This window comes from Rhopalosiphum maidis, chromosome 3 (genome assembly GCF_003676215.2).
Source record: "Rhopalosiphum maidis isolate BTI-1 chromosome 3, ASM367621v3, whole genome shotgun sequence".
NCBI classification, from domain to species: domain Eukaryota; kingdom Metazoa; phylum Arthropoda; class Insecta; order Hemiptera; family Aphididae; genus Rhopalosiphum; species Rhopalosiphum maidis.
Genome location: NC_040879.1, coordinates 20096624 through 20108003, shown reverse-complemented (window position 1 = coordinate 20108003; position 11380 = coordinate 20096624). Strand labels below are relative to the sequence as shown.

The window sequence follows — 11380 nt, the reverse complement described above, 5'->3', positions numbered from 1 at the left end:
TTGCATTAATATATGTGGCTCGCGTACATAGTCATGTTGCCCCCCCCCCTAATAATTACTCTGGATCTGCGACTGAACTATGGAAATGTAGCGAGTAACGACGGTGGCTAGAGAACAGCTAATAGCGTCAACGTAGTCAAGAAGGTTTAAGATTGTATGTGTTTGTGTGTGTGAGAGGGGGGTCCAAACCTTAGGCACTAGTGTTGCTTCTCCTTCCAACCATTTTTGTAACTATCGCCATCGTGTATTTGTTTATTGAAATGAAAATTTGTATAAATATCAATAAATAAATAAATAAATAAATAAATAAATAAAAATATGTTATTTGAGTCTACTATCAAATTATTTTATTTTCTTTACCCAGATTATAATATTTGATAAAAAAAAAAACCCTTATTTTAAATTATAATTAGTGAAGTACCTACCAATTTCATAGTTCTAATATAGTTCTAAAACCTAAATAATTCAATATTATCATTAAACAGCATTACAGCACTCGGATAAAACTCCTTATCACAAGCTATGCTTCTAGCTTATAAGAAAGTTGCAAATATTTATATTGTTATTATTAGGGCTCGGATTTTATAGCATTTACTAATTATTATAGGACACAAATAAAAATAGCAAAGTGAGCTATAAATTTGTTTTATACACCAGGGACTCCAATATGAAATTTTATAATCCTATTTTTTTCCTTATTAAAGTATTTTAGGTTTTTATGCTATTTTTTGTTAATTTGTATAATATAATGTTTTATTTTGGATTTTCATAAAACTAGTTTATATTATGTAGTATGAAAATTATAAGAATGTCATTTATTTTAATTGTTTTTTTTTTTTTTTAATACATAATATGAAAAATACCGACATTTGCATTCATATTAAAGTCTATTTTTATATAGTCCGGCGTATTGGCCTATTGAACAGTAACACTCCTTATCGGCTGTACGGTTCGTATCTATCTTTTTAACTATGAACAGAACACATTTATATTTTTGCTATTTTTCATGTTTTTAGGACATATTATAGCGGGTATTTCATTTATTTTTAGTGCTATAAAATCCGAGCCCTGGTTATTATATTTTAATTGTGTAACTATATATAGTATCATATGATTTATTAAATAAATGGATTATTATTATTCTTTAGATTAATTATAAATGATTTCCTATTTATAGTTTTTAATTCTATAAGGAATCACAGATTTCTATACAAATATAGTAGGTGTCCTGGAAAATATGGCCATCAGCAAGCTCTAGTTTACAACGCACAACTAATAATTGAGAATGCAAATGTAAATTGAAAATTTAATAAACAATATCCATCCATCTTTAATTTACTAGCGTTATTAGTTGATGGGGTGAAAACTGAAATTTATAGAACACTTATAAGTATTCACTTTCCAAGATCGATAAATTTAAGAGATAATTCAAATTCCAAAAATTAAAATAAATCATAGATTAACAAAACAAAAACAAACTACTTGTCAGGTACAATATATAATTAATTTAAATAACTAAGCTTTATTATTACATTATAGTATTTTTAAATATGATTTTGTTTAGTTAAATAATGAATTCACGTATAAATTTAGAATTTTTTAAATCTGGACCATACAAACCTGGACCATACAATTCTACTATCCAGGTATGTATGCCCAGATCCCTACGGTCCAGATTTGTATGATCGACATATTATATACGGTCTAAAAGTGTATGGTCTCGGTTTATCCAGATTTATAAATTTTCGGTTTATACACGCCCATTTTTTTATATTTCAAATAATTTCCATATGGATAGCATAAAGACATAAAGTACCAACTATAATACATAATATTATTATTAAACTTTTTATTTTGATAGAAAAGAGACTCAACATTTTTTAAATTTCAGTGGACACGGACACAAACTGGATAGTGGACACTCGCAGGTAATATTAGCAGTAGGACTGTAGTTGGGCTCCGAATGTTTTTCGGTAAACAGGTAGAGGTAGTATGGTACCTAATAGCTACCTGGCTACCTACTGTAAGTGGTGTGGGACGATATTATTTTGACACATAATTTAAACACGTGTTAAGTAGTTAAATTAATTTTTTTTTCTACTAATAAATATTATTAGTAATAACATAAAAATAAATTTATTGGAAAAGTTCGATTTAATCAAATTTTTCATTATTGTTGTTCGAATCTTTAATGAATATTTCAAATATGTTAGTAATACTACTAGTAAGAATGACATATAAGTCTCAAAAATCCGGCAACCAATATAATATATTATTACTAAAAAAAAAAGAAAAATAGTATCGTCAATTTTTTTATAATTAAAAAAATGTAGTTATAAGTACACATGTGTAGCAATTTGTCAAATTATTTTAGTTGGGCGAAAGTAATATTTTAAATCATCCTATATGTACCTAGTCAAAGAGTGTGTACCTATTATTTTTCACCGAAAAGCTTGTAGCCCTGTAGATACCGTTTGTCCATCTTAATGAGCAATGATAAAGCTATTAGTCCGCTAAGGTACTTGAGAATATATTATTTAAATTCATTAGGTATGAAATTTACTTGAGATAAATCATCCTACTTTTGTCATTATTATTTTTCAATTCTGTATGTTTCATATTTAAAAATTCATCATTTTTTATATTTTAAAATTAAATTTAAAGGCGGATAAAAATACGAATAATTATTTCTCTGAAATAAAATACATGACATAATTCAATATGTTTTCAGATTTCATATCGTATTATTATTTACTAGTTTTTGAAAATTTTGAATCGAAATATTGAATATATTTTAATTTACAATAAAATAAATCAATAATTTTATTTATTAAATCAATTTAAAATCATATTCTACTGTTATGTAAAAGATAATTTTTAATATATACTAGAAGTCAAGAACACATACTTATTTAAAAAATATTTAAATAATAAGTTTTCATTAAAAAAATTTCTTTGTGTAGGTTAAAATATGCACATACCTACTAAAAAATACATAATATGCCTTAAGTACATACAAACCTATAATTTGATCGGTTAGAAAAAAAATTGGAGGGTAATTTAAGTATAACATATTCTTTGATTATTATGTTCTCGTTAGTATTTTAAATTTACCAAGATTAAAGTAAGCCCATTGCTATAAATAAATAACTACTGAATAAGCTATTATATTATATTGAAACAGTCAACAGTTGTCTAGTATTTAAATAAAAAAATACATAATGAACAATAATTCATAATATTATCTATATACATTGGAGTATAATATATCACATTTCTGATTATTAGTTACAGTTATATTTTCATTATTAAACAGTTTATATATATATATATATATATATATATATATATATATATATATTTTAGTTGAACTAAAATGGTGGGTGCATTGTAAGTATATAAAATGTTTCACATTTCCATAACAAAATCTAACTTTTAAACCACTTCTGATATTTGATGTATTTAATTATCTACAAAAACTTCAACTGTAAGGGAATAGAGAATATACTTTATTATAATTGGTTATATAATTATTAGGTTTGGTAAAATTTTAAACAGAACCTGCAAAAAACTTTACACTCAAATACAAACTAAAATGAGAACATGATTCAGTAATTCAGTGATTTAGTCATACTTTTAATTTTAAATTTATATTAAAGTTAATTTGTGTTTGCCAATGTTACATACCTACTAGTATATTTCTTGACTGCTTCAATATTACCTACATAACAAGTTTTAATTCACCACTCCTATTGAATTCACTGTTAATGGAAACAAATATCTCTATCAGTTACTACTTTTAGATACAAAATTTTTAAGTTTAGTACAAAAGTGAATATAATCAAGTAAAAATCATACAAATTACCAAAATTGACAATATTTAACCATTTTAAAAAGTAATATTACCATTATATAATAATAATATTCAAAATTGTTAGCAGACATTGTTATAAATCATTGCATCTATGTTGTCGTTAACAGTAGATCACAATGATGGTGAAAATTAATAACCACTCATTAGTTATTTACACCACTTGCAGATAAAAAGTTTGATAAAGAATTCATGAAATAAATTTCTGAGTTGTAACTAAAAATTACAATTTTATAGCAATTTACAAAGAAATAAAACCATTTTTTTTTAACAAAAAAACCATAGATATGAAAATATACCATTATATACACCTTTATAAATTAAAAGTAAACCATGTCTTAATACTTGTAAAATTAAAAAAAATTGTAAAATCCAACACAAAACAATAAATAATTGACAATTCATATTAAGAGCTAAAGTAACATAAAAATTAAAGTATAAAACGATGTCTTTATGTTAATTATTGACATATTTGTCATAATTTTTTAAACAATAATACAGTAAACCAGTCCTCGGACGCAGAGGGACGGAGTATCCCAACTAATTTTTCAGAAATTTTAGCGTATCCCTACTATTATTTTTAAGGGGAACGCACGGGATGCTTCATCATTTTTCTTTTTTATCAAAATGCACCAAATAATATACCATCATAATTTGTATTATGGATTATTTCAAAATCGTGCATCTATAAAAATAAATAGTAAAAAATCAATGTTTCTTTTATTTATTTACTTTTATTATCCTTTTGAGTTAGTTATTATTTCTTAATAATTAATATAATATATATAACAGGTACAATAATTATTAATTACCTATGTTTTATACTTATTTTTTTTTTCTTATTGATTACCTATTTACAAATATTTTACATGATTTAGGAGGGGTATTAGGAGGTGTGGAGGAATGGCCTCCATGGCTCAATAACGTTAAATAAGTAAAGGAGGTGCTTTTTTTAAAAGTAAATTGAGTCCCTCTACTTTAATTTTGCCAACTCGAGCACTGCAGTAAACTGGAGAATAGAGCCAATAAAGGTGCTTGACATATTGACATATTATATACATATTATTAATTATATTATTATATAGCCATATAGCCATATAGATGTTTATTGAAACTTTTACTACTACCACAGATTTAGAATTATACTGAATATAACTGATTATTACTCATGATAATTATCTATAATATCTATGGATATCTTTAAAATATTCTAATTATCATTTGTTCTTTTGTCCATAATGCACTTTTTTTATCATTTCTTATTAATGGTTTAACTTTTTTGCTCAAGGTGAAATTTGAAATCTTAATGTCTGCTATAAATATAGGAATTACAAATCTTCATAAATGTTCAATTTATGAGAATTTCTAGTGTTAATATGGTATTATCAAGACTTTAAAAATAAATTTTGCTTATAACTTAAGCTACCAAAGTTTTAACAAGTCTATGTTTACACATTTATACTCATCCGTGTATACTAGTAATTAATAATAGTTTCTTTAAAAATGTCCTCGTAGTCATAACTAGGGTGTTGATGATTTAAGCATTTTTTTTCCTTTAGTCCTTTAAGATGCTAACTAATCTAAAAATTTTATTCATGTTCCCTTGATTCAATATATTATATTAATTTATTTTTGCATTTTTAGCTATAAATACATTTTTTTTGGATTTTTAACTTCATTTTTTATATGTTTAATTGATTTATAGTAGTTTTTGTACAATGTGAAGAATTGTTCTCAAAAAAATGAAAGCCAAAATTTTTTTTTAATAATTTTATATAATTTTTTTACAGTACATTTAACTAACAATTTAAATGTTTAATAAATTTTGTTTACAAAAATTTTCATATTTTAAAGGTCATTTTTGATATTTTTTTAGATCATCAATATCCTATATCTATTCATAAATACCTAGTTAAATTGAATGAACCAGTATAAATTTGTCATTAAACTATAATCAATAATTTATTATTAGTATTAGTTTTAATTTATTAATATTTATTATTAGTTCTAAAAAAAATGGTCAAAATTTTAAACAAAAACTTACCCATTAACAACTAAAACCAATTTATGGAAATGGTATAAAGTTTTTGATCATGTGTGTAATTAAGTATATTAATTGTAGTTTTTAATAAATTTAAGCTACTATAACTACTGCATTGTCCATAATCAAACTCAATATTGTTCAGGATCATAAATTAAGAAAAACAGAAATATTAATAAAATAAAATATCCCAATAAAATTCATTAAAAAAAGATTACATTTATTATTGGAAACAAAAAAATTGTACTTTATATAAAAACATATTTGTGGTTGTACATTAAGTTTGAGAAAAGTCAGTAAATATATTCAAAAATTGAAAATGTCATGTAGAGGCATACAATATATTAATAAATATATTTGTCACAAAAACACATTCTTACTTTAAGCTAAATAAAAAAAAATTATATATTATACAGTAAATAATAAAATATAAAAGTATTGGTACATTAGGCATGTACTTATGTAATTAGTGCTCATATGTTAATTACAGACTTATAATTCAGGTACATTATCTATTTTTACATATACATTATGTATCAGTCTTATAAGTTTCCATAATATTTCTGGTAAAACGTGAGCGCAATATCGGGCCATTTTTTATAAATAATAGTAGCCTCCAGTACACCTACACCAGAGTAAATGCCTTTTCGCCATTGAATATGGTAATAAATTTCATTTCTTCTTTTCATTGGACCAAACATTTCATCAACTTCAAATCCATCACCAAACGTAGGATCATTTGGATCCTTATCAACTATTTCTCTTTGGAAAATAGTTTTGGAATCTATGGCTAATGGTGATTGGGGATTTATTTCTTCGATTGGCTCAAAACTATAAAACAAAAAATGTATTTAATAATTAATATACCTATTACAAATAATTTAAGTAAAAATTTATAATTATGATTTAAAACCATAGAATTTATAGAATAGAAAATATTATTACAATGAGATTATACATGTATATTTATAACTAAATAGAAATAAATGTATAATATGAACGTTTATTGAATGTAAAGGACATAAATGTAATATTCCAAATTATTTAACTAATTTAATGGACCACTAGAGTGACTTGAAACATCTATTTTCATTACTCTGACCATATTTACAAAAGTTAAAAAATTGAATAATTTCCTAGCTAATTAAAACATCCATTTTCACAACTTAGCTTTTACTATTTAATTTGAAAAATAATAATTTAAGTTAAAATCATTTAAATACATATTAGAAAATATATTAATATAACTGGTTATGAGTGATTGATTTTTTAAGTAATTTTTCTACAATTTTATCAATACAACAATTTAACTATGGTTTAAGTACCATTGCTTTCAAAATTGATAACACACAAAACCATCATTAGCTAGGAACGCATGATCTGCTGTGCGGGCGTGTATAGCGAATCTATCGATGGGATATATTTCAGAACGAACGATACTCTAATAGTCTAATGCAAAGAGACATTTTTTCACGCGGTTTACCGCTTATTGTTGTTTTATTTTTCTGGGGGACTGAGCGAAAAGCGCGTTGCTTCCACCGACCGTGATAACAACACACAGGTGGGTAAACAACAACAATAAACGTCAACGACGCGGCACGGCGAGAAGGCAGAAAATCGCGCGGCACACGGGCAGACAGCGTGTTTACTTCGCGCGCTAACCGTAAAAATGTTGAATACACACTTGTTTGGTAACGACAACTGTTGACTAGGGACGGCCTTGGCATTTATGTCGTCGGCGGCATCGGCGGCGGCGGCTTCCGGGACGTTACCAACGTTGTCGGCTTCGTAATTGAAGTTGAGTAACGAAAACTGCTTTCTTAGGATGGCCTTGGCATTCATATCGTCGTCGTCGTCGTCGTCGTCGGCGGCGGCATCGGCAGCGGCTTCCGGAACATCACCGACGTTATCCGTTCCGTAATGGAAATCGGGTAACGACAACTGCTGTCTTAAGATGGCCTTGGCATTTATATCGTCGTCGTCGTCGTCGGCGGCGGCATCGGCAGCGGCTTCCGGAACATCACCGACGTTATCCGTTCCGTAGTGGAAATCGGGTAACGACAACTGCTGTCTTAGAATGGCTTTTGCGTTTATGTCCTCGTCGTCGGCGGCGGCAGCTTCCGGGACGTCACTAATGTTATCCGTTCCGTAGTGGTAATCGGGTAACGACAACTGCTGTCTTAGAATGGCCTTTGCGTTTATGTCCTCGTCGTCGGCGGCGGCAGCTTCCGGGACGTCACTAATGTTATCCGTTCCGTAGTGGTAATCGGGTAACGACAACTGCTGTCTTAGAATGGCCTTTGCGTTTATGTCTTCGTCGTCGTCGTCGTCGGCGGCGGCAGCTTCCGGGACGTCACTAACGTTATCCGTTCCGTAGTGGTAATCGGGTAACGACAACTGCTGTCTTAGGATGGCCTTTGCGTTTATGTCTTCGTCGTCGTCGTCGTCGTAGGCGGCGGCTTCCGAAACGCCATAGACATTGTCGATTCTGTAGAAATCGTTGTCGTCGGTTTCCAATATGGGATGGTGTACGTTGGTGTCGTACATAATATCGGCGTCATATAAACTGTTGGCCTCGTTGTCGAAATCGGAATCGGAATCGGAGTAGGTTTCAATATCGTCTCTGAGCGTGCGAGGTATATTGTCAATAGGCACCTCATCAGAAACATCGTCAATAAGCATTGCGGCAGGAACATCGGGAATAGGCACCGCGTCAGGAACATCGTCAACAAGCACCGCAACAGAAAAATTGTTAATAAGCATCGCAACAGGAACATCGTCAATAAGCATCGCGGCAGGAACATCGGGAATAGGGACTGCGGCAGGAACTTTGGTATTCTCACAGACGGCGGCGGTGTCAGGAACTCGGGATTTTTTATTAATACCAATGGCGGCAGAAACTCGAGTGATCTTTTTTTTTGCGATGGTGGTAAGTTTTCGGGTTTCTTTACGTATAGGGATTGCGCCAGAACGTTGGGTCCTCAACTTAATGCGCTTGGATCGGCGACAGCCGTCACTGGTTTCTGCGCCCATGTCATCATTTTCGACGGAATCCACAATCATACTGTTGTCAAAAGTAGATTTTGACGAGGAAGTCGACGACTTGTGCTTCCACGACGTGGTATCCATGGTCGAAGAGTCCTCGTCGCCGGACCCACTCGATGATAAACGGCCATGCTTGCCGTACATGTCTACAAAGTATAAACAAATTCTACAGACACCGAAATCGTTCGCGTACAAATCCGATCGTTGGATACGCGGTTATTGAACGGTTATGAAAGTCGATTAAAAATGTATCAACAGATAATGGCGGACGACCGGCTAAACGAAGCAACTTAACCTTAGCAGAACACGCGCACGCGGAGTAAAGACACGTCGATCTGCTACAATGTCGGACAATGACAGGCGGCGGCGGGACGCGGTACACGGGAGAAACGCGGAACGAACAGAAGTCCGGTGCTCCGGTCGGTGCGATACCAAAATGAACCAACCTGCAACCAACCGTGACGATCCGGCGGCCGGCGACTGTGGCGCGCCCAATACGCGTCGCTTGGATTGGACTACTGACGATTTGTTCCACATGTCCGTTGCTTATTCATACCCGTAGAACGTCGTGACCTACTGTCGCATGAATACTGGGCGGCACGGTGGTGCAGCTGCAGCGGCTCCCCACCTGTGCCGCCGAAAATCGAAATTCACTTTCATCGCCCGTCGCGTTTATGGCCGCCGTCAACCGTACAGCGCAATAAATTGTTGTATATACCTACGCACACGCCGTGACTGGTTTCTGCGTAAACATTTTACAATCCGATAGCGCAGACTCCCGGCAATATATTTTGGCGGGCTCCTTTTGTCTTTTTCTAGGGGTTATCTGTAGGTACAGTTCACCATTGTGACCTATTCTACCTTAAGAGTAAATTTTCAGATTTTTAGTTTTAATTTTCTGCGACGAGGCTTTTATCATAAAAATATTCAAAAAGCAAATGATTTGTAGCGATATCGATCAATTCTATTACTCAATAATATTGTTTAATTAATAGTGAAAAATATTCCAAGTTATTGCAGTCTGGAGTTAGTATTTAAAAGAGAAACGTAAATGTAAAATATAACCTATAAGTTTTTATAGACTTTTTTAAAAAAATTAACAAAATAATACTTAACTTAATAAAGAAATATATACTATAGATAATAATATTCTCTGATGTATTTTTATAAATACATTTTTACATATTGTATAATAACAAATTAAACTTAACCGGTCAAATAAAAATTAGGCAGGCCTGAGCCTAATCGGTGTACACTGTTAACACAGTCAGTTACCGTGGTGTTGCCGCCGTTTCATTTCGCCGCCGTACCACTTCACCAAATTAATTTTTAATCGATTTTAAATAAAATAATTATATTTCAGTTTACAATAATTATATATCTATTATGGCATTATGAACAAAATTACAAGTTAATTATTGAGTATTACTTTATTTTTTTAAATAAACCAAAATAATTTAAATTCATTTATATATCTATATAATTAGAGGTGTTGTATGGATACAACTGCATGAGTACTACTTTTGTAAAAAGCGATAGCATCGTACGTCCTAGTCGATAAATATAAAAATAATATTTTTTTTTATTATTATAATTTAAAATAATCGCATTTATTCTAAAATGTAGGCGATGTAGGTAAGTTACACTGCGTTATTATCAGTGTTTGGAAAGAGCGTAGTTCATGAACGCACGTTCACGCGTTCACGATAAGAGGACGCCATCGCATGTATTGCCTCTGTCTTACATACGTACATCATAACAAATTTTCGTTTAGCAAAATACATTTTGTGATGTTACTTTAATATTAGAATAAATTTACCTATTATCAAATTTAAATGTAAGAATATTATCTATACAACGACATAATATACTTTTAATGATATTATTATTTTAAAGTGAGTTACAGCTATATGTAAAATATAACAACTTTAAAATGTTCATAACTCACTTTAAAATGATAATATCAATAAAATCATATATCAATGTCTAGATAATGTTCTTACCTTTAAATTTGATAATAAGTAAATTTACTCTAATAATAAAGCTAACATCACAAAGTGTATTCTGCTAAACGAAAATTTGTTATGATTGTACATTAGTAAGACAGAGACAACACATGCGGGTATGGCGTCATCTTAATGTTTAGTGAACGATATGTGAACGTCAGTCGTTTTTTTCAAATAGAACGTGAACGTGAACGACTTTATATTTTGAATGAATTTGAACGATTTTTAAGACGTTCAATTTATTTGTCATTTAATAAAATTCCTATGATATTTATTTGGTTGTAACTCAAATAACATGTCAGATATTAAAAATATAATTCAGATAATTTATAAATTGTATATGCTCTAAAGTCTAAATTGTATTTTTATTTTTGGGTTGAGTCGTATATGTTTATGGGTTTTTATATTTACTACAGG

General features: G+C 30.2%; 1 protein-coding gene across 1 annotated transcript; it reads right to left on the bottom strand.

Moving 5' to 3' along the window:
• Nucleotides 1–6390: 6390 nt before the first annotated feature.
• LOC113558643 (acidic repeat-containing protein-like) lies at nt 6391–9327 on the bottom strand. Its single transcript, XM_026964135.1, has 2 exons — nt 7597–9327; nt 6391–6743 (listed from the first exon to the last, which is right to left on the bottom strand). Exons 1-2 carry the CDS (start codon nt 9099–9101, stop codon nt 6455–6457), a joined length of 1794 nt encoding a protein of 597 aa, XP_026819936.1. The 5' UTR covers nt 9102–9327; the 3' UTR covers nt 6391–6454.
• Nucleotides 9328–11380: the final 2053 nt, after the last annotated feature.

Bases quoted from the DNA above. Each gene is read 5' to 3' on its own strand.
- LOC113558643 (XM_026964135.1), bottom strand. From the start codon at position 9,101: ATGTACGGCAAGCATGGCCGTTTATCATCGAGTGGGTCCGGCGACGAG. The intron at 6,744-7,596 runs GTGTGTATTCAA...TTTGTTTTATAG, and splicing joins CAGTTGTCGTTACCAAACAA to TTTTGAGCCAATCGAAGAAA.